The sequence below is a fragment of the Hippopotamus amphibius genome, chromosome 3 (assembly GCF_030028045.1).
Source record: "Hippopotamus amphibius kiboko isolate mHipAmp2 chromosome 3, mHipAmp2.hap2, whole genome shotgun sequence".
In the NCBI taxonomy this organism is placed as follows: Eukaryota; Metazoa; Chordata; class Mammalia; order Artiodactyla; family Hippopotamidae; genus Hippopotamus; species Hippopotamus amphibius.
In genome coordinates this window covers 35904838-35932590 of record NC_080188.1, presented here as the reverse complement: position 1 = coordinate 35932590, position 27753 = coordinate 35904838, and the positions used below count along the sequence as shown (strand labels likewise).

The window sequence follows — 27753 nt, the reverse complement described above, 5'->3', positions numbered from 1 at the left end:
TAAACTTCTTACAAAAGAAAATGAACAGTTCTTACCCACTAAATGTCCTATACACCCTGTAGACAAGGCTGCTAAAAAGGGATGTGATTTGCTTACCTGTGAGGTTTCATAATGAAATTATTTCATCACTTTTCAGTTTCCTCAAAATGCATAGAAGTACTTAATGAGCCTTTTAACTTTCTAGAAATGGAAGGAGACAGTCTCCTGAGACATGTGCCTTCAAGATGGCTATTATTGCGGCTGGCCATAGACAAGATGTTAAAATACTGACCTTCTGTAAAATCATATTTCTAAAGTGTAGGACAAGAAAAATGTCTTTCTCTAACTTTGAAATATATGACAGATGAGAATGGAGAAAAATGTTACAATAAGACACATTTATATGTTTCTCTAAAACTGTTTGATGAGCTCTGAAGAGGCCATAGGAAACCTGGAAAAAGATGAACTTATTCTACCTGAGTTGCATGGACTTCTGCGTAGGTTAGAACAAAAAATTTTTACAGTGAAAAACATTATTTATTTTGGGGATTTAAGACTATCTGCAAATAAATGTCATCAGAAAAGGGCAGTTGTGTTTAATAGGACTTTATCATTTTTTTATTAAAACTATAACTTATTTGGAATCCAATCCTTATTTCATAAAGTACAACTATTTCAGTGCTTTAAAACCATTATCTCTGACAGTGTTTAATTTTATGCTGACAGCGAATGTGCTTGGAAACATTTACAAATCATGAACATACTGGACATGGACAGCCCATATGATGAATTCACAGCTGCAGAAGAACAAATTGACAAGCATCTGGTTCGCCAAACAAAGCCTGTACTTACAAAATGGATGGACATTTTTGGTGAGCTGGGAACTAATTCCTACAAGTATAAAAAGCTACTAAATAAAGCTGGTAAGTAAAATCCTAAGTACTCCATGCTAAACATGTTTGTTGAGCAGATATTTATTTTGATGTCATCATATTGGATTGATACCAGGAATCAATGTAATATGGGCTTGCTAAGATCGGAACTGCAGATCAAAGTGAATTTCACTTTGAATATATTCAGTTTTAGCTTTACTAAAAAAAAAGAATGAAAAATACAAATAGGAAAAACATGTCACAGTTACTTTTATTAAATATAGATCATATCTGTTTATTTTCTTGTACTATCTTATTTAATTCTCACATTTATAAAATGTGCAATAATATAGCCTACAAATTTAAATATTCAATCAAGACTTTTGCTGTATCAGAGGATGGAAAGAAGCATCTAAAAATATTGTTATAGGTATTCACACTATTAGCACTATTATTAATTAGTATTAAATACTTCTAATTGTCACTTTTAAGTAGTAATAACATGTAAGTGCATAATTGCTTATTGCATATTAAGTATATTTTTTGATCTAGTAGTGCTGTTTCCGGGTTGGCTCTCTAAAAAGCTGATCACCCTAACTGGTGGCCAAATACTCCATTCTCTGGACAATTTCACTCACAGTGGAGAGGACCACAGATCCTCTCCTTTATTTCCTTTGTTGACCCAATTATACTAAGCCCCTTAGAACTGAACAGAGGTAGATTCGCGGGTGGAAATTTCTTGACTATCCTTTGAGTACAATGATTAAATATAGTGGTTTTGTTAAAATAAAGTTTGCTGGGGAACATTCAGCAAATTTTCTCATTTTCAGACAAAACGGGTATCTTTGTTTAAGATTATTTTCATTAAAACACACACACACACAAACACACACAATTTTTGAAAGTACTTCCTAAAGGGTTAGGTGAAATGGCTAGAGGAGCTGAATTATAATGAAGGGGAACCATAGAAATGCCAGACTTGAATTACTCAGATATGTTTACTGTTATTATTTAAATATCATTCTTCTCATAGAACCATTTCCTTTGGCATGTAAGGAGAGAGAAATTTACCACAATGAGAAAGAAAAGTTTTAAAATAGAGACAAATAGAATTAGACTTAACAGATAAAGTAGTTTTGTATAACTGCGTTATAAAAACCAAATAAATAGAAACTACTCCAAGCCAAAAACATCTAATAAAATTTGGTAGATTTATCCTAATCTTGGATGCCTACTTGTCAGGTATTGAATAAAACAGAATGGAAATATAGATATATACACACGTACACACACACATACATCTCATTTTTACTTCACTATTCCATTTTCATTTGATTTTCTTAGCTATATCAATTTAAGGAAAAAGAACAAGGATATGGTTACTAGGCTTACTTTTTTCCATTCTCATGAATAAATTTATTGCATTTTAAACAAGAGTGGGGATCGTCCACATAATTACCCTGGGGACAAATATCCCACAGGCCTTCAGTCAATAACATGAGCTAACATTAAATTTTACAAAATTAACATCTTAAAATTTCCATGACTGGCTTTTTAAATCAGCAAGTAACCAACCATAGAAGATCTTTAAACAGTAATGCTTACACTGTAGGGATAAACAAAGTAAACTGGCAGTCCTTTGAATGGTCTATAACAAGGTAGGAAAAATGATTTAGTTCAGCCATATTTTTGTTCACATGCTTTTAACATCTTACACACAAGTTGACCTTATTGCCTATCTTAGAAAGCTATATAAAATAACTATTTTGGAAAATCTAGCCTAATTCCTCTAGAGTCCAATAGTCCTCCAGCTTTATCACTTTATTTACTAGACACAGTGGATTGAAATAGGCCAGGAAAAAAGGAAAACAATCACAGAACAGTCTGAAAAAAAGTCTAAAAAAAAAAGGTAAAGTTTTGTGATCCAGAACAAATAGACTACAGTTAGTAAACATATCAACTAGTTCTTACTAAGAACAGTATAAGCAATTGAGAATAGTTTTAGGATATTAAGATGGAAAAAGTTTTTATGCTTGTTTCTTTTGCTTGGCTGGTTGATTATACTTTCTCAAGCATGAGTAAATTGGGTGAGTAGAGCCAATATATTTAAAAATTTGGCAACTTCGGAGGGGGTGGGGGGTGAAGGGGAAGCTGATACGAAGCAAGAGAGTAGCACAGACATATATATACTACCAACTGTAAAATAGATAGCCAGTGGGAAGTTGTTATATAACAAAGGGAGTCCAACTCTAGGATGGAAGATGCCTTAGAGGACTGGGACGGGGAGGGTGGGGGGGACTCGAGGGAGGGTGGGGGGGGAGTTGAAGGAGGGAGGGAATATGGGAATATGTGTATAAAAACAGATGATTGAACTTGGTGTACCCCCCAAAAAATAATAAATTTAAAAAAAATTTAAAAAAAAATTTGACAACTTCACTGTGAAGAAAAGAATCTGTCACTTTGAACAGTGATGCAAAGCACTAGCCTAAATGTCTTTCTTTCAGGTACAGGTAGATGATTATTTATTATTATAAACTCAAATATTTGGGCCTTGATGGTTAACTTCTCCCAGGATCAGGAGCTCAAATGTTTTGAGAACAGTTAAGCATATAGTGAATTAAAAAATTATATTTTCAGAAAACTTTATAATTCTCAACATGACTTCAATAGAGTTTGTTATTCAACCCAAAAATAATCCTGAGATAATGTTAGAAATAATTGTATTACTCTCACTTAACTGATTAATAATGGGAACAATGAGTTCAGATGATTTGCTAGAGAAGAGGCAATTACCTACAGAACTGGAATCAGGACCTTAAGCCTCCTAACTTTTCTTATCCAAGTTTCCTGCAAATTATAAAATGGGAAAATAAATTATGATGACAATACCTATGCTGGTTCTGTGGATCAAATGAGATAATGTATGTAGACACTAAAGAAATATTAATTCCTCTTATCACTGAACATGCTGGGCCTTTCTGAGAGATGAAGTCCTTACCAGATCTCTACTTATTGCAATCGCCGTAAACCTGATTACTTATTTCTTATAAAATATTTCTCACTAGAATTGCAGATGCATCTCCAGCTGCTATTTTTAGTCATGCTTATTTAATGAAGATGATAAAGAACCTGAAAATTGTAAGGCTAAAGGTCTAGGATGCATGTGAGAAGACTGCTTACAAATTTTACTACAACTCAAATAAAAACAATCAGAGGAAGAATGTAATTAAAACTCTCTTAAAGAATATAAAATTTACTGAAAATATACACTTCAAAACCACAAAAATCCAGCCTTATTTCACGCTACTTCAACCCTGTCACTCTCAGTTTGCTTAAAGTTATGTCATTTCATGTAGAGCATCTTCTCTGACCTCTCAAGGTCAAGTTAAGGCTTTCCCCCATGTGTTTCTAAAGTATTCTCTACCAAAACAATGAGACATTTCTCATAAAATACTGATTTTGCTGATTACTTATCTGTATTACTAATTAGATTATAAATTTTGCTTGTTACAAAGATAGTACTTCACTATTTGAGGAACAAATAAAGGGTAGACTAAACAGATTACAATGAAAGAAACTGAGATTAATAAAACAAATTTTTCAAATATGTTTCCACAGGTTCCTTGTAACTACAAAAACTTCAATGTTCCTGTACAATGTAACTTTAACAAAGTAATCAAACTTAGTAACTCCAATAAGGGGTTTCCTGATACAATGGGAAAGATACTGCATCTCCTACAGGGCATTTTTGCCAAAAATGTTTAACGTGGATCTAATTATGAGAAAAGAATCAGAAAGCCTGAGATTGTGGAACATTCTACAGGACAAATGGCCTGGACTCTGAAAAATATCATTTTCATGAAAGATAAAAACAGGCAGGAATACTTCTAAAGAAGAGCAAAGAAACATCACAACTAAAGGTACTGTGTGATCTTTGATTGGCCCTAAGTGGAAACACAATGGCTGTAAAGAACATTATCAGGATAACTAGAAAATCTGTGTATGAATTATACAGTAGATGACAATATTTAGTCAAAGTTAAATTTCTTGTGTATTTTAATGGTAGAGAATGTTCTTGAAACATATTGGCTGGAAGATTTGGGAATTAAATACTAAAAATTCAGCAATTTACTTTCAAAGAGTCAAATAAGACAGCAAAATATATGTGCATGTACACACACACAAAAGTGACAGTCAAATGTGTCAAAATTTAAATGTGAATTCAGAGAAAATGGGTATATGAGTGTTTACTGTACCACTCTTTCAACTTTTCTATAAAAGTTCTGTAAAAGGAATGGAGAAAATAAGTAATAAAATAATTTTTCTTTCCACTCCAACGACACCATTCTCCTTGCAGTTCACATCAGAATCACATCAGAATCACCCCGGGATCAGGTTCCTGTTCTTGTTCTATCTGCCTGGAAGAGTCTTTCCCCAGATGATCTGCAAGATTGACTCTCACTTCTTTCAGGTCTCTGCTCCTAACACTGAGCTTAGGGTCTAGTGGAGGATGCAGACAATAAAACAGCATACTAGCAAATAAATAATTTCAGGTTTTAATAAATCTAAGAAGGAAATATCATCATAAAACTGTTCCATGAGAAGATCCAAGAACAGTTCTTGGTTCTAAGAGGTTCTCATTTTTTTTCATAGTTAATATTTAAGATAATTAATATAATAAAATCTTACATTTTTGACCATTTTTGAAACAATTTTGTTTTCATGGAATTTTACATATTTGGAGGGTATTCAACTTGTGAGTTATCTAGTTTTTTTCTCTCTAAATAAATACATTGTTTAAAGTACTATATAATAGTTATGACTTTTAATCTCTACCTTTACCTCAATCCCATTACACTATAGATGGCAAAGTACAAAGTGAGCATAAAAATTTGGGAATGGAAATATACAACTTTTAGCATCATACATTAAACATTTTACTTTTCACAAATAAAATCATTTTTTAAACGCTTAACTTTTCATTTGAACTTTAAAAAGTAAAAATACTCTTTTTGAAAAGCAAGTACTTTTCTTCATGTGCAACTACAGAACTTTACAGTGTATTTTCTTCTAACACAGGAAAAGGCTAGTTATAAAATATTTGACCTACAGAATCCATGGTATGAAGTTAAAAATTTCCAAATTGTCATTGTTTTAAATCAATACTAAATTTAAAAATAAATACAATAATTTGAAGTAGCAAAATAATGCCTACACTTGGACTGGGGTAAAGTTGGGGTAGGGCAATAGGATATACTAAGCTCAAAAGAAAACAGAGGGAGAAAGAGAGAAAGAGATGCAAGCATCAAACTAAGGAAAGTGAAACCTTTTAAAGATAATAAAAATCAACATCAAGTTGAACTGACAGGAATGAGTAGGGAGACTTTTTTATTATCTCCCAAAGAATTATAATTTGAGTAGAGGAAAAAGCTATAGGTGATATGAATTGTCCGACCATTTTCTAAAGCATTTGTTACTGTGCTCTACAGAACCACAGTAGAAATGTTAGTCCCTTAGTTTGAAACTTATGACCCTGCAAACTAAAATACTCCTCCACAAAGTATTCTCAAGAGAATTACTGGTAAGAGAAGAGATGGACATTTGAATTTAGTGTAGTCAACATTCTATTGAACGACAGACAAACTTGCAGGTGATTTCAATAATGGGAAAGTTTTAAATATGCCATACATACTACCACAGTTTGGTATAAAGTTACATTACATAAATTTCTGTAATTATTACTTTTGTCCCTAAAAGTGAAGACAATCAAAATGTTCCTCAGACAAGAGAAGTAAGAAAATTCGAATGTAGTTACTCATCTGTGTTCCTGAAACTGAGCAGGACCCTGAGGGGTTCCTAGGCACAAAAGTCTTTCTGTACCCTCATTCCTTGTTTGTAGAAAATAGGCTTCATTCAGCCTCCGCGACCTTCCCATGAGTTCCAAAGGGCAGGTTCAAAAAGCTGCTAATCAGGGAAGAGAGGAAAGGCAGAGACAAGGGAGGAGCAGTCAAGAAACAACAGTGCAGCCTTGGGGCAGTGTCCTAGTTCCTCTTCAAGGGATGCACATAACAATATCTTTGAGCTCTTCTGTAGAACTAAAACCCCCACCAAATGGAGGATGCTAACTACTTGATGAGCATTCTTCATTTCAGAGAGAAGGTCACAGTTCAATAACCTCCAGAACCATAGAAGCTCATCACAAGACCACTGAAAGCCAGAAGATTTCTGGGTTGAAGGAATGCAGGCCCTGCACACACCCTGATCCTTATCAGCAACACTGTCCCTTGAACCATTTACTATAAGATTCCTTATAACCCCACCCCCAGGTGAGGATGCACAGTTTTGCTAGCATTAGCCCACTGTGGCCCCCTATCCCTAGCAAATAAAATAGAGCTATTCTTTTCTACTTCACCCAAAACTCTGTCTCTGAGATTCAATTTGGTGCCCATGCACAGAGGCTAAGTTTTGGCAACACTGCCACCTTGGGGTATCCCTTTCCTTTTTTTATCTGCTTAAATTGACCTAGTTATGAAATCTCTCTCAGCACCACATTCAAAAATCAGCTTTAACACTTCTCTCCCTTGATACACTATACATCAACTGAGGCCAGGGACCTGTTTTGCCTTATTTCCCACAGTATTTTGTTGGGGTGGGGTAATCTGAAATTTTAAAAGAGTCGACAGGGAAAGCATCTTTGAGAAGGTGACATTGGAACAAAGACTTGAAGGAGATGAAAAAACTGACCATGTGGCTGTTTGTGGGGTAGGTGGGTAGGAGAAGGGAGACTTTAGGTTTAACCAGAGCAAGCCTGATTTCCTTTGTGGAAAGGCAAGGAGGCCAAGAGAGCAAGGGGAAGAGTAGTATGAGAGGAGGTCAAGAGTTGCTAAAGGGGCCAGGATTTGGGATTTTACTTTTATTGAGATAAGAAGTTATTCAGGCTGGATCAAAGGTGTGAAGTACTTGATTTGCATTTTAAAGGGATTACAGTACTGCTTTTTGAGAATGAATCAGAAGAGTGAATCACATTTTAAGAGTATCCCTTTGGCAATTAATGCTGAGAATAAATTTAAGAAGGACAAGAGGAACTTCCCTGGTGGCACAGTGGTTACGAATTTGCCTGCCAATGCAGGGGACATGGGTTTGATCCCTGGTCTGTGAAGACCCCACATGCCTCGGAGCAACTAAGCCCATGCACCACAACTACTGAGCCCATGTGCTGCAACTACTGAAGCCTGCATACCTAGAGCCTGTGCTCAGCAACAAAAGAAGCCACTGAAATGAGAAGCCTGTGCATCACAATGAAGAATGGCCCCCACTCTCCACAACTAGAGAAAGCCCGCACACAGCAACGAAGAGCCAAACACGGCCAAAAAATACAAAAAAAAAAAAAAAAAAAAGACAAAAAAAAGAAGGACATCAAAAAAAGCAAGGAGACCAATTAAAGGGCTGTAACAAAAGAGCAGAGGAGAGGGACTTCCTAGGTGGGGCAGTGGTTCAGAATCTGCCTGCCAATGCAGAGGACATGCATTGTCCCCTGCATGACATGTTTGATCCCTGCCCCAGGAAGATACCACATACCATGGAGCAACTAAGCTCGTGCACCACAACTACTGAGCAACAAGGGAGGCCACTGCAATGAGGAGCCCGCGCACCACAATGAAGAGTAGCCCCCGCTTGCCACAACTAGAGAAAGCCCGTGTGCAGCAATGAAGACCCAACACAGCCAAGAAGATAAATCAATCAATCAAACAAACAAACAAATAAACAAAAACAGCAGAGGAGAGATGATAAGGGTTGGAATCCAGGTGGTAACGATGAAGATGCTAAGTTGTCAGATGCTGGAACTGGCAGGATACGCTCATGGGATTGGGTGTGCAGTGTGAGTGAAAAGAAACAGATTAAAGATGGTGTATGGTATGGTTTAGGGCAGGAGCACCTGCAAGGACAGAGGAACCATTTGCTAAGAAGGAAAGGATTCAGGAAAACACTGAAAGTGTAGTTCTAGAATTGTGACACTTATGAGAAGTCTAGGTGGGTATATCAAGTTAAGTCTGGACTTAAGAAATGGAGACAGAAGTCTGGGAATCATGAGATGATGTTTACAGCCATATGGCCACATGAGATCAACTACAGAGGAAGAACAGATAGTGCCTAGACCACACCTAGGATTACACTCTGGGCCAGAGCAATAACAAGAGGCTGTGGAAATGACGAGGATGCAGCAAAGGAAGCTAAAAAGCACCAGCTGCTGAGGAAGGAAAGAAACTAGAGAGAAGGGTGTACTCAAAGCAAAGTGAAGAAAACGTTCCAAGAATGTGGTTGATGCAAATTCTCCACAGGTTACCTTACTAAATTCATCTTATCCTTCAAAGCAGGTCACTTTTTTGATAAGCCCTCTTTGACGAGTCCTGCCTTAGATAGACGATCCCCCTCTGCGTCCCTAAATCACAGTGTAGGCCTCAGTTATAAGGCATCACATTTATGACTGCTGCTTCATGTCTCTGCCCTTTCCTTCTCCCCAAAAATGCAAGTTCTATGAGGGCCAGAAGCTTCACCAGAATGCTGGAATCTAGTGATATCTCTGGCAGATCAGAAGAAGGAAGTTACGTTTATAGAGAGCACCTTTCACTCAGATGCTTGAAAATTATTAGTAAAAAAAAAAAGAAAAAGAAAAGAGGGAAGTACTGAATGAATAGCAGAGATTACACAGGTGATAGAAAAGGACAACTCCAGCCACAGGTGGCCCTGGAGTGAAGACCCACGCATTAGGGCACCACAGCTTAATAGCAATAGCATCGAGACTGCTCAGCTAACTATTCTTGCTCTCTTTCTAAGCTCATCAAGCAAAAATATAACTTTGTCTTGTTTATAGATTTTCCTGTGGAGTTAAGAAGTGATAACTCGCAAGGGCAAATATCTGTTCTAACTGGCTGTTGCATATCTCACCGTACATGAATAAATTAGTGTTCATTTCTAGACCTTAGTCTAATGTAAGCATGGTTGGTTTGTTTCGTTTTGGACTTCCAGGGATGATCATTCTGCTTCTTTTTCATTTTTCAAGTGCCAAATTCATGTTGTGTGATCAAGATGGGAATGACTCAGACAATTGCAAGAGATTATGATACAAGAAATCCAGGGCATACTTACTCTGTGACTGACTGCTGAGGGAAAATACTGATTTCCCTCTATTTTATCACTTGTTGACACACAACAGTGGTCACAGTCAAGATTCTTGTGTAACGGACTGGGTAGAGATTGTTATGAGATGAACTGAGAGAAAAATCATATTTTGCTGTTGTTTAAAATATGACCCATTTTTCTGTGTCTGAATTTATTCCCTAAGCTGAAAAGATAGAATCCTAGAGCCATATGAATACATTCCAGGTTTAAATCTAACATTTGTTAGTGTGGCCAATCGTGCTAAGCTTGATCAATTCGTGAAGCTGTGACGAAATACGATTTGTAGTCCTTTAAAGACCAGACTTGACTGTGTTGACACAGCTAAGGTAATTTATTCCTAAGGTCCTGAGTGGGCTTGGATTTGGTCTCCCTTTAAGATACCTGTATCATCTCTAAATTCAACAGAGTCAAATAAAATTTTGGATGAAATTATTGGATCAATGATATCAGGTAGATAAAACCTTTGCCATGGTCTTCATGTTTTAAAATGTACAGGACAGTGATACTTCCTCTATTTTTATTGACATTAGGAAGATGAGAAGAGAATTCACAAGTATATAATTTCTTGTTACTAACCCATATACCAATCTCTATAACCAAGTTAATAATCCCTTTGTATTTTTATGTCCTAAATATATCTGAAATCTAAATCTTCTTCCTGCATTCCATGACAACCAGTCACCTGGAAAGAGACTGATGTAGCCCAGTTAGCCACGTTTCTGGTTTTGGAAACAACATATCATCTGGATTTTTACTTAGAATAGTGTCTTCTTGTATGAACAGAACAATTACATTATGTTAGAATTTGTCAGGCTCTGTGTATTACCATGCTTTGTGTATTGTGTTTAGCAGCTATTTTCCCAAGGCTCATTTGAGAGTATTTAATCCCATGCACGGCTCCTTAGTCTTCAGCCTACCAGATCCCAGCTTCCTAACCCTATCACACTGGCCTTCGGTGCTGGAGTCCTATCTTGTCCTGCTCATAAGGAAATGGTTTGATATTTACTCACACAAAATAAAAGCAGGGAAGAACGGGAAGTTTTATTAGCAAAATTTTATTTTACAAGCAAATTTCAATTTTACGAACTATATTGATAATAGAAAAAGAGAGTTCTTTGAATCATTGGTATGATATGGGTTGAACACCAGAGAGTTCTTGAATAGAAATACTATGAAAGTGGAAACACATTCAAGTTGGACATGGAGTTAGGACTTTTTACAGTGAGCATCTTAACTGTATTCTAAGCCATTTTTATTTTATGGTATGTATCTTACCTTAACTTCCACATGTGCCATCAGTACTGCAAAATTGGTTAGGTGGTTACAAGAGCATGTAGTATGTGTCTTATTTGTGGTCAGGAGCCGACAGCCTTGGGTTGACCAATAACCTGTCATCGTGCGCTTGGAATAGCTCCAAAATGAACAGTTAGGATTGAAGTTTTCCTCAGACTGCTACAGGAGAAAAACATCAATAAAGCCAATAACTACTTTATGATCATGTAAATTAGGCAGGCATTTTCTTTATATCTAACAACCTCACGCTATGTTCTAAGTTTTGTAGCGATGTCTACCAGTGTTTTCATATTAAGTGGGGCTTACGCATTCAAAGCAAATTTGAATATATGTTGTTATCTATTCCTTCTGATTAGAGGTGAATTCACTTTTCAAAAAATAACACTGAAGGAATACTAGTATCACTGTCTCAGAATCACATCAATAAACTTATACTGCAAAGCAAAGAATTGTTCTATACTACGAACTTCTGATAGGATGGTTTTTAAAAATCTTTGTTCAATTTACAATACAATCTTTGCATATACATAAAAATATATCCACACACAAAGACATAATTACTTGTAACATCAGTGAGCTTTGCCCATTTCCAATGAACATATTGCTAACTCTTTTTAATTATAGAGAAGCCTTTATAAATCCCTCTATGAACATTGTTACTTTAAGTATATACATACACAAGAATTATTCTCTTCTCTCATTTTGGAAAAAAAATCACTAATCATTTTATAGACAATGAATTGCTATATGTCAAATAACAGGGAAAAATAAAAAGAAAATTAAGGCATTTCATGCTCATATTATAACAAATATAGATGGTGTGGACAAAAAACTTCACACGCCATTTTTTTACCTTGATGTGTTTAACAGTGAATACCACAGGATCAGCCAAATAGACCTTATTACTGAACTCTTTGTTTATTGCTGCCGTAATAACTGGGGAATTGACGATAACAGAATGATTGGTGGACATAGCCTCTGTTCCCAACTTCATGCTGGCATTCTCCGTGGACAAATAAGGACCCAAGTTGTTATACAGGACAAAAGCCACTCGGATCTCTCCTAAAATAAGTACATATAAATTGGGAAGAAACTGATTAGCTTGTACATACCACCTAAATGAGATAGTTCTAAATAGACTGAAATCAAATTTGTATAATATATATATTCGCAACAAAATTCAGACATTCATTTCAACCAAAGTGCCAAGTCATTTAGGGGGAAAGTCAAATGAGACTGAAACAACTACATATCAGTATTAAGAAATGAACTTCAATCCCTATCTCAGTTCATACACAGAACTTAATTCAAGAGGGATCACAGTCCTAAACAAAAATTAGAACCATAGAGCCTCTGGAACAAAATATAGGATATCTCTGTGATGTTGGGGAAGGCAAAGACGCCTTGGATAGGACTCAAAAAACACTGACCATGAAAAAAGATGGTAAACTAAACTTTATCAAAATTGAAAATTTGTGCCTATCAAAATACAGCATTAAGAAAATGAATAGGCAAGCCACAGACTAGGAAATATATATACATATGACTCATACAAAGTATTTCTGCTGCTCAACAGTAAAATTATAAATTACATACTAAAATGGTAAAAGACACACACTTTAAAAATAGACATATAAAAAGCTAATAGACACATGAAAATTATCAATATCATTAGTAATTAGGGAAATAAAAATTAAAATCATATTGAAATACCATTTCATACCCACTAGAATCTCTGAAACCCACACTATAAAAGACTAGCCACACTAATGCTAGTAAGAATGTGGAACAAATGGAACTCTGCATACTACTGGTGAGAGTGTAAAACAGTTCAACTACTTGGAAAAATGTGTGGCAATTTCTTATAAAGTTAAACATATAGCTACCCTTACTAGATACATGAAAATATATATCCACAAAGAAAAAAAGTTGTACAAGAATGTTTATAACATCCTTATTCACAATAGCCCCAAACCAGAGACAACTCAAAAATCTATCAATTGGAGAATAAACAAATTATGGCTTATTAAAATAACAAAATGACTATATATCAATAAAGAACAGACTAATGACAGATGGAGCATTATGACTGAATCCCCAAAATATTATGCTGAGATAAAGAATACAGACAGAAAGAGTACATACTGTATGATTCCAGTTACGTGAAGTCTAAGAACAGGTAAAATTTGTCTTTAGAAATAGTAATGAGAAGAAAGTAGTTCATCAGGTGGGGAGATGGGGTGAGAAGAGTGAAAAGAGGTATCAGGACATTTGCTGGGTAATATATGAAATTTTCATCTTATTTTATGTGATATCACAGAGGAATATACAACTGTCAAATTCATCAAGCTAAACACTTAAGACGTGCATTTTATTGTATACAAATTATATCTTAATTACAATTAAAACAAAACAAAGATTCAAAATCTTTAGCTGTGGTTGCTGAGGGGGAGAGGGTGTGGGGAGGGATGGATAGGGAGTTTGGGATTAGCAGATGCAAACTATTACATACAGAATGGATAAACAAGGTCCTACTGTATAGCACACGGACCTATATTCAAAATCCTGTGATAAACTGTAATGAAAAAGGATATGAAAAAGAATGTATATATGTATAACTGAATCACTTTGCTGTACAGCAGAAATTAACATGGTATTATTAATCAACTATACTTTAATAAAATAAAATTTTTAAAATATCTGTCTTAAAACTCAATTATCATGTTCTTTTAAGGTCATTATCTCCATATGTCTTTCTACCTTATTTTATTTCCTTTATAGCAATTTCTTACAAATAATCCTCAGTAAAGTTATCCTTTTAGGATGCTTTTAAAATTTTATGTCATTTCCTTTCTTAAAATAAGTCAAGTCCTATGTCTTTCTTCCAGTGTAAATTCATTTCAGTGGATCCCCAAAAGACAGGTACTGCCCTGACCACTTTGGTAACTAAGACAAGGAAGTCCCAGTGCTTATCTCTGAATCTTAGAGTCAAGTGGGAATAAAGATAATAAATTTTTAATACATTTTTTTGAGGAGGAAAGGAGCTGTCCATAATCTAAATTGTGCTCCCACATTTGGGAAATTACCTTCTCTCAGGGATTTATAGACAAAAGGGACATATATTTGCTTTCCCAGACTGCCTCACAAAGAGGTTACTCTGCACACCCCAGCTAAATGCATCCAGTCAGATGCACTAGGTCCAGATATTAGATGAGGAACCAGTGACTCAAGGAAGCAGGAGGTGGTGCAGCAGCAGCAGCCTTCCCTTGTGGCAGCAATGACATCTCACAGCACTGATTCTGTGTGATGATATAGGCTGTTGTTAGCCTCCTTGCTCTTTTATGTTTTCTGAGCCTGATTATCCAGCCTTCTCAATGATTCTATCAATATCTATTAACCTTCCTGTAATCCAGCAAAGGGATTATGATAAGAGCTGCATAAGGGAAAGGGGCATTCCTTTTTTTTTTTTTAAAGTGAAAGAAAGTAAGGGTATTCCCCCTTCCTTTATTTATTTATTTATTTTTATTAAGAACTTTTATTGAGATACAGTTAACAGACAACAAACAGCATATATTTAGAGTGTACAATTTGGTGTCCCAATCTCCCAATTCATCCACCCCCAACCCTCCCCGCTTTCCCCACTTGGTGTCCATGTGTTTCTTCCCTACACCTGTGTCTCTATTTCTGCCTTGCATTTCTTCTTTCATAGTTGTTAGCATTTGCCTTAGGTATTGAGGTGCTCCTATATTGGGTGCATATATATTTATAATTGTTAGCTCCTCTTCCTGGATTGATCCCTTGATCTTTATGTAATGTCCTTTCTTGTCTCTTGTAACATTTTTTATTTTAAAGTCTATTTTATCTGATATGAGTATTGCTACTCCAGCTTTCTTTTGATTTTCATTTGCATGGGATATCTTTCTCCATCCCCTCACTTTCTGTCCGTATGTGTCCCTAGGTCTGAAGTGGGTCTCTTGGAGACAGCATATATATGGGTCTTGTTTTTGTATCCATTCAGCCAGTCTGTGTCTTCTGGTTGGTGCATTTAGTCCATTTACATTCAAGGTAATTGTTGATATGTGTGTTTCTATTACCATTTTCCTAATTGTTCTGTTGTTGTTTTTGTAGGTCCTCTTCTTCTCTTATGTTTCCCGCTTAGAGAAGTTCCTTTAGCATTTGTTGTAGGGCTGGTTTGGTGGTGCTGAATTCTCTTAGCTCTTGCTTGTCTGTAAAGCTTTTGATTTCTCCACTGAATCTGAATGAGATCCTTGCTGAGTAGAGTATTCTTGGTTGTAGGCTCTTCCCTTTCATCACCTGAAATATATCATGCCACTCCCTTCTGGCTTGCAGAGTTTCTGCTGAGAAATCAGCTGTTAACCTTATTGGAGTTCCCTTGTATGTTATTTGTTGTTTTTCCCTTGTTGCTTTTAATAACTTTTCTCTGTCTTTCATTTTTGTCGTTTTGACTAGTATATGTCTTGGCATGTTTCTCCTTGGATTTATCCTGCCTGGGACTCTCTGCACTTCCTGGACTTGGGTAGCTATTTCCTTTCCCATGTTAGGGAAGTTTTCAACTATAATCTTTTCCAATATTTTCTCAGGTCCTTTCTCTCTCTTGTCTCCTTCTGGGACCCCTATAACGTGAATGTTGGTGCGTTTAACATTGTCCCAAAGGTATCTTAGGCTGTCTTCAGTTCTTTTCATCCTTTTCTCTTTATTCTTTTCTGCATCAGTGATGATCACCATTCTGTCTTCCAGGTCACTTATTCACCCTTCTGCCTCAGTTAATCTGCTATTGGTTCCTTCTAATGTATTTTTCATTTCCATTATTGTGTTGCATATCTATGTTTGTTTGCTCTTTAATTCTTCTAGGTTTTTGGTAAACTTTTTGATCTTTGCATCCAGTCTTTTTTCAAAGTCCTGGATCATCCTCACCATCATTATTCTGAATTCTTTTTCTGTAAGGGTGCCTATCTCCTCTTCATTTAGTTGTTTTTCTGGGGTTTTATCCTGTCCCTTCATCTGGTACAAAGTCCTCTGCTTTTTCATTTTCTCTATCTTTCTGTGGCTGTGGTTTTCAGTTCCACAAGACGAAATACTGCTGATACTGCTTGATACTGCTGTCTGCCCTCTTGTGGAAGAAGCTATCTAGGAGCCTCCTGTGTGCTTCCTGATGGGAGTGTCTGATGGTGGGTAGAGCTCAGTAAAGCTCTAATCCGATTTGGTGGGCAGAGCTCAGTAAAACTTTAATATGCTTGTCTGCTAATGGGTGGGGCTGTGTTCACACCTTGTTGGTTGTTTGGCTGAGGTCACCTAGTGCTGGAGCCCACAGGCTCTTTGGTGGGGCTAATGGCAGACTCTGGGAGGGCTCACACCAATAAGCACTTTCCAAAACCCCTGCTGCCAGTGCCCCTGTCTCCTCGGTGAGCAACAGCTGCCCCCCCACCTCTGCAGGCAACCCTCCAACACCAGCAGGTAGGTCTGGTTCAGTCTCCTATGGGGTCACTGCTCCTTCCCCCGGGTCCTGGTGAGCACATTTTTGTGTGTGCCCTCCAAGAGTGGAGTCTCTGTTTCCACAAGTCCTGTGGAGGTCCTGCAATCAAATCCTGCTAGCTTTCAGAGTCTGATTCTCTGGGGATTCCTCCTCCCATTGCTGGATTCCCAGGTTGGGAAGTCTGATATGGGGCTCAGAACCCTCACTTTAGCGGGTGGACTTCTGCAGTATAACGGTTCCCCAGTTTGTGAGTCACCCACCGAGCATTTATGGGATTTGATTTTAACGTGATTGCGCCCCTCCTACCGTCTCATTGCGGCTTCTCCTTTGTCTCTGGATGTGGGGTGTCTTTTTTTGGTGATTCCAGTGTCTTTCTGTCGATGACTGTTCAGTAGTTAGTTGTAATTCTGGTGCTCTTGCAAGAAGGAGTGAGCGCACATCCTCCTACTCCGCCATCTTAATCCTATCTCCCCCGAAAGGGGCATTCTTAAACTTCTAATCCAAACAGAAATAATTCACTAAATATTTCTTGACTGTTACAACATAGCATTGAATTTTAGTTCTTTCCCTCTAGATTTAAAATAAAAATTTTAATTTTTGGAGGGCTAAACTTAGGAATGACTATGTATTTTTCTTATTGACAGTAACAACTTTTAATTGGTTTAAAACTGGCTGATAATTGATATCAATTTCCCCTTGTGAAATGGTGTCAGGTTGTCATCCTACCTTGTTTTACCAGTGCAATTTGTCACATACAATAGTTACAGACTCTCCACTCCAAAATTCATGCTTAAATGTGGCCTAAAACACACACACACACACACACACACACACACACACAGTAATTTAGTAAATAAAATGAACACAAAACATAATATTACTAATATAGACATATTTCAGTCTTCATTAGCTTTATATCTGAAAATTCACAGATTTATTTGATAAACCCTTAGTGATTGCATCTATGTGCCAAGCACTAGGGTTACATCGGTGAACACGCTGGGAAAGGTTCTTGCTCTCATGGAGATCATCTCCTAGAGAAAGAGTCAGACAATAAGCAGGCAACTTAAAAATAGTAATAATTAATAATAATAATATAATTCATATAGTGGTAAGTAAATAAATGCTATGAAGAAGCACTGGCAGAAAATGGCTAATGGGAAAAGAGTGATTGGGAAAGAGCAGTCTACCTTCAAGGAGATAGGAAAAACTTTCCTAAAAGGTTAAAATTTATAATGAGCAGTAAACAATAGAGAAGCTTCTATAAAAAGAAATGTAAACAATGCATTCCAGAAGAAAGAAAACACGAACATCTGATGAAGGAACACTCTTGGTGTGTTCAAGAAACAGAATCAAGACTAAACCAGGGAACCATTGTGTACTGTTGATAAAAATATAAATGATATAGCCACTATGGAAAACAGTATGGAGATTCCTCAAAAAATTAAAAATAGAACTGCAATATGGTCAGCAATTCTACTTCTGGATATTTATCTGAAGCAAACAAAAACATTGACTTAAAAAAAATCTATGCACCCCCAAGTTCATTGCAGAATTATTTATAATAGTCAAGATATGGAAACAACCCTAAGCGTCTATTGATGGATGAATGGATAAAGAAAATGTTATATGTATAATTATATCTTGGAAGAAATGGATAAATTCTTAGAAAAATACAATCTTCCAAGACGGAACCAGGAAGAAATAGAAACTATGAACAGACCAATCACAAGTACGGAAATTGAGACTGTGATTAAAAATCTCCCAACACACAAAAGCCCAGGGCCAGGTGGGTTCACGGGCGAATTTTATCAAACATTTAGAGAAGAGCTAACACCTATCCTTCTCAAACTCTTCCAAAATATTGCAGAAGGCAGAACACTCCCAAACTCATTCTATGAGGCCACCATCATCCTTATACCAAAACCAGGCAAAGATGTCACAAAAAAAGAACATTACAGACCAATATCACTGATGAATATAGATGCAAAAATCCTCAACAAAATACGAGATAACAGAATCCAACAGCACATTAAAAAAATCATACACCATGATCAAGTGGGGTTTATCCCTGGGATGCAAGGATTCTTCAATATATGCAAATCAATCAACGTGATACATCATATCAACAAATTGAAGGATAAAAACCATATGATCATCTCAATAGATGCAGAAAAAGCTTTTGACAAAGTTCAACATCCATTTATGATAAAAGCTCTCCAGAAAATGGGCATAGAAGGAAATTAGCTCAATATAATAAAAGCCATATATGACAAACCAAAAGCCAACATCGTTCTCAATGGGGAAAAACTGAAAGAGTTCCCTCTAAGAACAGGAACAAGACAAGGATGTCCACTCTCACCACTATTACTCAACATAGTTTTGGAAGTTTTAGCCACAGCAATCAGAGAAGAAAAAGAAATCAAAGGAATCCAAATTGGAAAAGAAGAAGTAAAATTGTCACTCTTTGCAGGTGACATGATATTATATATAGAAAACCCTAAAGACTCTACCAGAAAACTGCTAGCACTAATTGATGAGTGTAGTAAAGTAGCAGGATACAAAATTAATGAGCAGAAATCTCTTGCATTCTTATACACTAACAATGGAAGAGCAGAAAGAGAAATTAAGGAAACTCTCCCATTTACCACTGCAACAAAAAGAATAAAATACCTAGGAATGAACCTGCCTAAGGAGGCAAAAGATCTGTATGCAGAAAATTTTAAGACACTGATGAAAGAAATCAAAGATGACACAAACAGATGGAGGGACATACCATGTTCCTGGATTGGAAGAATCAACATCGTGAAAGTGACTGTACTACCCAAAGCAATTTACAGATTCAATGCAATCTGGATCAAATTACCAATGGCATTTTTCACAGAACTAGAGCAAGAAATCTTATGATTTGTATGGAAATGCAGAAGATCCCGAATAGCCAAAGCAATCTTGAGAAGGAAAAATGGAGTTGGTAGAATCAAGCTTCCTGACTTCAAACTATACTACAAGGCCATAGTGATCAAGACAGTATGGTACTGGCACAAAAATAGAGAGGAAGATCCATGGAACAGAATAGAGAACTCAGAAGTAAGCCCAAACACATATGGGCACCTTATCTTTGACAAAGGAGGCACGAGTACACCATGGAAAAAAGACAGCCTCTTCAATAAGTGGTGCTGGGAAAATTGGACAGCAACACGTAAAAGAATGAAATTAGAACACTTCCTAACACCATACACAAAAATAAACTCCAAATGGATTAAAGACCTACATGTAAGGCCAGACACTATAAAACTCCTAGAGGAAAACATAGGCAGAACACTCTAGGACATCCATCAAAGCAAGATCCTTTTGGACCCACCTCCTAGAATCATGGAAATAAAATCAAGAATAAACAAATGGGACCTCATGAAACTTAAAAGCTTTTGCACAGTGAAAGAAACCATAAACAAGACTAGAAGGCAACCCTCAGAATGGGAAAAAATAGTTGCCTATGAAACAACGGACAAAGGATTAACCTCCAAAATATAGAAGCAGCTCATGCAGCTTAATACCAAAAAAGCTAATAACCCAATCCACAAATGGGCAGAAGACCTAAAGAGACATTTCTCCAAAGAAGACATACAGATGGCCAACACACACATGAAAAGATGCTCCACATCACTAATCATCAGAGAAATGCAAGTCAAAGCCACAATGAGGTATCACCTCACACCCATCAGAATGGCCATCATCACAAAATCTGGAAACAACAAATGTTGGAGAGCGTGTGGAGAAAAGGGAACTCTCCTGCACTGTTGGTGGGACTGTAAGTTGGTACAGCCACTATGGAAAACAATTTGGAGGTTCCTTAAAAAGCTACAATTAGAATTACCATATGATCCAGTCATCCCACTACTGGGCATATGCCCAAAGAAAACCACAATCCCCAAAGAAACATGTACCATAATGTTTATTGCAGCACTATTTACAATAGCCAGGACATGGAAGCAACCTAAATGCCCATCAACAGATGAATGGATAAAGAAGATGTGGCATATATATACAATGGAATATTACTCAGCTATTAAAAGGGATGAGATGGAGCTATATGTCATGAGGTGGATAGACCTAGAGTCTGTTATACAGAGTGAAGTAAGTCAGAAAGAGAAAGACAAATATCGTATGCTAACTCACATATACGGAATCTAAAAATGGTACTGATGAACTTAGTGACAAGACAAGAACAAGGATGCAGATGCAGAGAATGGACTGGAGAACTGGAGGTTTGGAGGGGCGGGGGGTGAAGGGGAAGCTGAGACGAAGTGAGAGAGTAGCATAGACATATATATACACTACCAACTGTAAAATAGATAGCCAGTGGGAAGTTGCTGTATAACAAAGGGAGTTCAACTCGAGGATGGATGATGCCTTAGAGGACTGGGACGGCGAGGGTGGGGGAGAGTTGAGGGAGGGAGGGAATATGGGGATATGTGTATAAAAAGAGATGATTGAACTTGGTGTACCCCCCAAAAAATAATAAATAAATAAATAAATAAAATTAAAAATTAAAACCAAAAAAACAATTATATATATAGATATAAAATGGGGGATGGAATATTATTCAGCCACGAAGAAGGAAATTTTGCCACTTTCTATATAACCTGGATGGACTTTGAGAGTACTATGCTAAGTGAAATAAGTCAGACAGAGAAAGACAAATATCTCATCTACATGTGGAAACTTAAAAAGAAACAAACAAACTAATAAAGAAAACAGACTGCTAGTTACTAGAGATGAGAGGTGGGAGTAAGGCAAAATGGGTAAAGAGGGTAAAATGTAAAAACTTCCATTTATAAAATAAATAAGTCATGGGGATGTAATGTACGGCATGGTGACTATAGTTAATTTAATAATACTATATTGTCCATTTTGAAAGTTGATAAAAGAGTAAATATTAGTTTTCTCAAAAAAAATTGTAACATTGTATGGTGATGGATGTTAACTAGACTTGTGGTGACCACTTCACAATATATACAAATATCAAGTCATTATGTGGTACATCTGAAATGAATATAATGTTATATGCCAATTATATCTCAATTTAAAAAAAAGAATCAAGACCAGACAGTCTGGATCACAGAGAGCATGCTAAAGACAGACGTGAGGTAAAGCATCTGAGGCAGGAAGGAAGTGGACCAGGGAGCATATGGTAGGCCTGTTAAGCCATTTGTTTTCTTTCTAAGTATAACTGGAGGTGAACTGGTCAGACTCATGTTTCAGGAAGAACCCTTTGTCAAAGGATATACTGTTGCTGGGCAAGAATCAACGAAGGGAAACCAGCCAGGAAGCTAATGAAGGAATCTGATTTCGCTCTATGGAAAATCTTATTTGCTGCCTCAAAATTCACAGTCAATTTAGCAACATAATACTATTTGTAAATTCAGTCTTATAAGATTTCCAACACTTATAAAGAATTTTGTTCTGCTGGCAACAAACATAATTTTTCTTGATATTATTTAACAGTCTCTTCTTTTTTCAAAACTATTTACCCTGTAATATTAAACAGCATTTGAGTTGGTTGCTACAACTTGAAGTCATCTTCCTATCACCTACCAGGTTAAAGGATCTCATTTCTTTAGCAAAACATATGTTTAAAAACTTTTAATGTTAGTGAGGCTTGAGACATATCTCCATGAAATTATTTTTTTATTTAATTTTAATTATATTCAATGAATATAATCTAGTACTAAATTGATCTATATCTACCAGTTTCATTCCCCAAAAGCATCTCCTTACATTTACATTTTCTATATGCTTTGCAAAGGAAAAGCATAGAAACACTCTCAAAGATAATTTAGCAGGCAAAAAACACATATAATTTTAAAATTACAAGTAAAACTTCCATTTGAAATTTCAGAAACAAAATCTATCAATTCGGTAAGAATTACTCCTTTCAAGGAAGAAAGTTAGAACATTTGGATTTTGTTGTTTATTAATTTCCCTTACATTCAAGTTTCTGATACTTTTCTGCAAATGAAAAGTAACAACAATTTCCAAATCTAAGTGAGAATTCTGTAGAGCCAATATCATTGTAAATTGTTGGTGCAGGAACTAAGAAAGAGGAGGAAGAGGTGAAGAAAGAGAACAGTGGAGCGAGAGGAGAGGAAAGCTTTTAGATAGCAGATCTAAAATTCAAAGCCAAGACTCAATGAATTAATGAGAAGTTCAACTCCATCAAGCTTAATAAATAAATTCTAACCTACCATTTCGGCCATTTTGTTTTAGAGTATTTGCAGAAAGCTGGATAGTGCTTCCATGACCCATGTTTTCTGGAAACTTTAAGTCTTCTAAGTTTCCTTCTGTGCTCAGCCTTGCAACTTCCAATTCTGTTAATGGCAAAAAGATATCAGTGCTTGTTGAGAAACATGCCAAATTTAAGATATTCTCCTAATTATTGAAATGTTTCTGAAATCCAAGCACTGGAATTAATGTTCTATCTGCCGTACTTTATAGTGGTTCAGTCTTCTATTTAGAAGTCTTTTTAGTATTTTATTTTTTTCCAAAATAAAGCAAATAAAAGCTATTAAAATCGGGTAAATGAGAATATAAGGATATCAATGATAAAGCCTAGAATTTAAAACTCAAGCTCAATTCCTTATAGTTTGTCACTGACTATAAGTTTACTTTCAAAATGTTATTTTGAAATAATATTTTATGAATTAAGTGAAAATCCTTTTGTAACCTAAAGCTGTACTATTTCATCAATATTGATTTATCTTTAAATCTAATAAGTTGGAAATGGCTTTATCAAATCTGAAATAAAAATGCCAGCTACATCCTTAGGCACACTAAAAATAGATTTATACTCTTTATGAGCCAATAACACAATTATCAAAAATTGTTTTATCACCTTCACTTAAATGACTGGCTTCTTTATAATTCAGAGACATTCTTATTATAACTGAAGTGACCCATAAGGATAAAATTTTAAATACTACCGTATATACACAGATACATACATACATAAAAACTGAAAAAAAATAAATGAATGGACCTCACTGTAAGTGATCTCAGGCTAATATATTCAATACTGGAGTGTCCTTAGGAGGATATGTATGTGATTATGAGGACACTTCTGAGCTAATGACAGGTGATACCCTCCTAATTATAGAAAAAGGATAACTTATCTCCACTGAAATAAAGTATCACTCATAATATCTGGTCCACCATAGATGATCCTTTTTTCTTTTCCCTCTTATGCTGAACAAGATGATAGTTTTTTCTTGTCCCTCTCTGGCCCTTCTGTGTAACAAAGGCCACTTACGAATATTGTCTGTGTTCTCCCTGACGATGTCAGTCTTCAAAAGGTTATCAGCCAGCACAAAAGCACTTTCCTCCACAGTGTCAAGCAACATGGTGGCTGCACGTAGTTGATCACTTGTAGTCAGGTCTCTCCAGGCATTCAAGGCTTGTGGCTGGAGAAGGTTGTTAACTGTCTCGACCATTGCCTGTGAGAGGATGAACAGAATGACAGAGGTCTCTAGTGAACCCACAGGGCTGTCAGAAATCCAGGCATACATGTTGCCCAGCAAGTAAGGATCAGCGGTGTGCATGAGTTCAGTATTGTCCCAGCCTCCCCTGTGACATGCTGCAGTGGAAGCGTTCATTATTTTGTTCTGTAAAACCCTAGCTGAGACTCTGCAAGGCAACAGGAAAAGCTGCTTTTGTTTTGAAGGACAACAAACAGAGCCATGGTTGCTTCTTAAAATCAATGGCAAAGGCCTCAACAAGACTATAATTACATAATTAAATTATTTGGCTGGGGAACTGTTGGCAAGTAATTTAAACTAACATTTTTATCATGTCACCACAAAAAAATGATCTTCTCTATACATCACCATAAAACTGGATACTAAACAGAAATCAAAAGGATGACTATAGACAGGACAATACAAGAATTTGTTGCCTGTAGCTCAAGGACTCACTGAGCAAACCAATTTTTTTCTTAGCCAGCTAGTAAAATGTCAGGATGGGGAAAATATCAAAGCATACATACTCCCAGGGGCTTTGGATATGTTCTGTGTGGAGAGAAGCCTTCCGTGCAGTTTATTACTAGGGAGGGGAATAAACAGGTGGAGCTTGCTACCTGTGGCCCTCAGGTGTTTTTCCTTAAAAGAAAACCAGCAGTAGGTACACTCACACATAGAGATAAAGCACTATGTTTCTCTTTGCTTCATCCAAAAGAATCATTTTTTCTAGCTACAATTTATATATTTCCCGTGGTTAGCTCAATACTCCAGGTTACAAGAAAAGACAGTTAGTTCTTCCAGTAAGGTCTTCTTAAGGTTTCACTCAAACATAGAGAATTGCAAAACAGAAAAATACAACACCTGCAGTTTGAAAGTGATCATTCTTGAACCTGTTGATTATGAAATATGCATCTAATTTGGAAATAAAGGTGAATAAACAGCCAGCACAGGCAGTTTCCAGGAAGCACAGAGGTGTTTAAAAACGGGACTCACATTATTGACACGTTGGCAGAGGGACTGGGAAAGACTGGAGAAATATCCATGATGCTGCAGTGTTTTCTTCCGGCTGGTGTTTTCATAGTAACCAAGTAACAACTGTTAAAAATTCAGCTTCATAATGAAACACCTTGGCTGCCAATTAACACCAGCTTCAAAAACTAATTTGCCTTATGATAAAAGTTGTTTTTCTTGATATTTTTTCCCAGCTATTCCAAGTTCTGGCCAAAAATCAATATCACTGGACTTTTATGTAAAATAGTTCTACTTGCAACTTGAGTACTTTGCATCATTTAGAAAAAAAAAACCTCTCATGAGTTTAATGACTGGTCATTTTCACATAGTATGCTTAGCTCTGTCATTTGTTCTGGGTTTAAAGCATGACCTAGAAGCCAGACAAAAGCATTTCTGGATCACAACAATCTGATTTGCTTTCCAGGAAGTTCTCTATGGGGTGATGCCAAAGGATAAGCCAAAGAAGGAGGTGCCAGATAGAAATCAAACAAAACAAAACAAAGTGTTTGGGTATTTTCTGAAGCCAAACAGAGGACACTGACCTCTTGAGTTCAAGGAAGTATTCTTTCTGGGATTAGATGATCCTCTGAATTGATTAGAAATGCTCTGAAAACCCCATATGCAATGGAAATTATGCCAGTTCTTTATGGAGCTGTGATTTTAACATTAGTGAATAATCTTACATTGATTACTTTAAACCTTACCTCAGGGAAAATTTTTGGGGGAGAATGCAATGCTTCTCTTCTGTCTTTTATTGCTTTCAATTTTTTTAATTTAAAAAATGGCAAGGAGAAAAAAAGAGAAGAAAAAGAAGCAACTATGGTCAATTCTGAGAATATTCTAAACAGAAAACTGTTTACAATAGACTGCTTTAGCTAAAATACCAAGTCTTTAAACTGACAGCAAATAAATCAAACACACCTCTTCTTATCTTAGTTTTGCAACTGAAAATGTGTAAGGTGCAATATTTTTTCATAGTTACACATTTTGAGTACATTTCAACAGCTGCATCTTCCCAAATAAGATGTAGTCTTTAAAGAAGTTAAGCCCAAAGGATTTCCAAGTTCATTGCAGAAACGACAGACTTAAAATATGGCTCTAAAACCTGGGTTGGTTAAGACACAAATCTAATATTTATTTATTCTTAAAACAGCACCTGTTATGATTGCCTAAGTATAATTGGAAGGGAATGTCAACACAAGGATTGAGAGATAGAATTCTCTAGTGATAAAATCTGTGCGGAATTTGGAACTACATCTGCTGAATTTGAACTCTGCCACTTTACTAGTTGGGTGCTGTTGGGCAAGTTTCTTAACTTATCTGTATTCACCTGTAAATTGGAGATGATAATGTAATCATTTCATAAGGTTACTTGGCTCATACTAAGTGCTTAGGTGCAATCTTATCTTTACTTTCATTTGATATAAAAATCCAGTGTGGGAAGAAGAAAGGTCTTCACTGAATAACACAGAAGTCATACGGGATAACTGCAAAATATTCACACTGAATTGAGATCTGGAAGGAACACCTCTTCTACAATGCAATCTTCAAAAACAGACCTGTTAAACAACTTTACTACGACTGAGGAATGGGAGGCACATGTGTATTAAAAAGTTCATAATGTGTGTTCCAGAGGCTTGAACTAACTGACCCTCTGCTAGTGAGAGCCCAATTAAGTCAATCTTAATAGTTTTATAATTAATACAATTTGTGCAAGCTTCCCAAAGGTTGTTGACATGTCCCTGTTACCAGTTTAATGAAGGCCAATTAAAGTCACAACTCTTTGATGGTAAAAGAATATCTATATTTTGTTTTCCCTATATATTTTGCATTTATATATTTTAATTTTACGCATAAATGATGACATCTGGTAATAAAGTTTCTTTTTTATTTTTTTGGTCAAACTAGTTATTTGCATTGCTTTCATTAGCTCTACAACATTTCTTTAAAAAACAGGTTGATCTTTATTTTATTTGGTTACAAAGAAATGAGCTTAACTACACTTAGAACCAAAGTTGAATAGGAAATATACAATGAATTTGATTAAATTCAGGTGCTGGGGCATCACTTAAATGTCCAAGAGCATTCATTAACTGCTCTTTTCTGCTATAATTTTTTTTCTGACCTAAATTTATATTCTAAAGTTAAATTCTGACCTGAATTTATCTTTAAAAAAATTATGTTCTCACACAATGCCTTGATCCAGAAGGAAAAAACAAACAAACAAAAAATACCTAATGGTTTTGACATGTATAGATTGAAATAATCAAAATTTTGAGAAGTTAATTTAGTCAACAATATCTCTGCCAGAAACTAAATGTTAATTCTCTCTAATTTTTTTAAAACAGTAGAAACTGAATAGGAGACAGACACTGGAAATTTGCATTCTGGTTCTGTCACTAAATTTCAGTGT

At 36.1% G+C, this 27753-nt stretch overlaps 1 protein-coding gene across 3 annotated transcripts in view; it reads right to left on the bottom strand.

Moving 5' to 3' along the window:
• Positions 1-27753, bottom strand: part of ADGRL3 (adhesion G protein-coupled receptor L3) — a 415454-nt gene that overhangs the window by 97995 nt on the left and 289706 nt on the right. For all 3 annotated transcript variants that reach the window (XM_057727606.1, XM_057727608.1, XM_057727607.1), the window contains 4 exons: positions 24125-24308; positions 23064-23186; positions 12178-12386; positions 11307-11483 (listed from right to left, as the gene is read on the bottom strand). In XM_057727606.1, coding sequence (XP_057583589.1) covers positions 11307-11483; positions 12178-12386; positions 23064-23186; positions 24125-24308 — 693 coding nt within the window. The remainder of the gene's footprint in view (positions 1-11306; positions 11484-12177; positions 12387-23063; positions 23187-24124; positions 24309-27753) is intronic.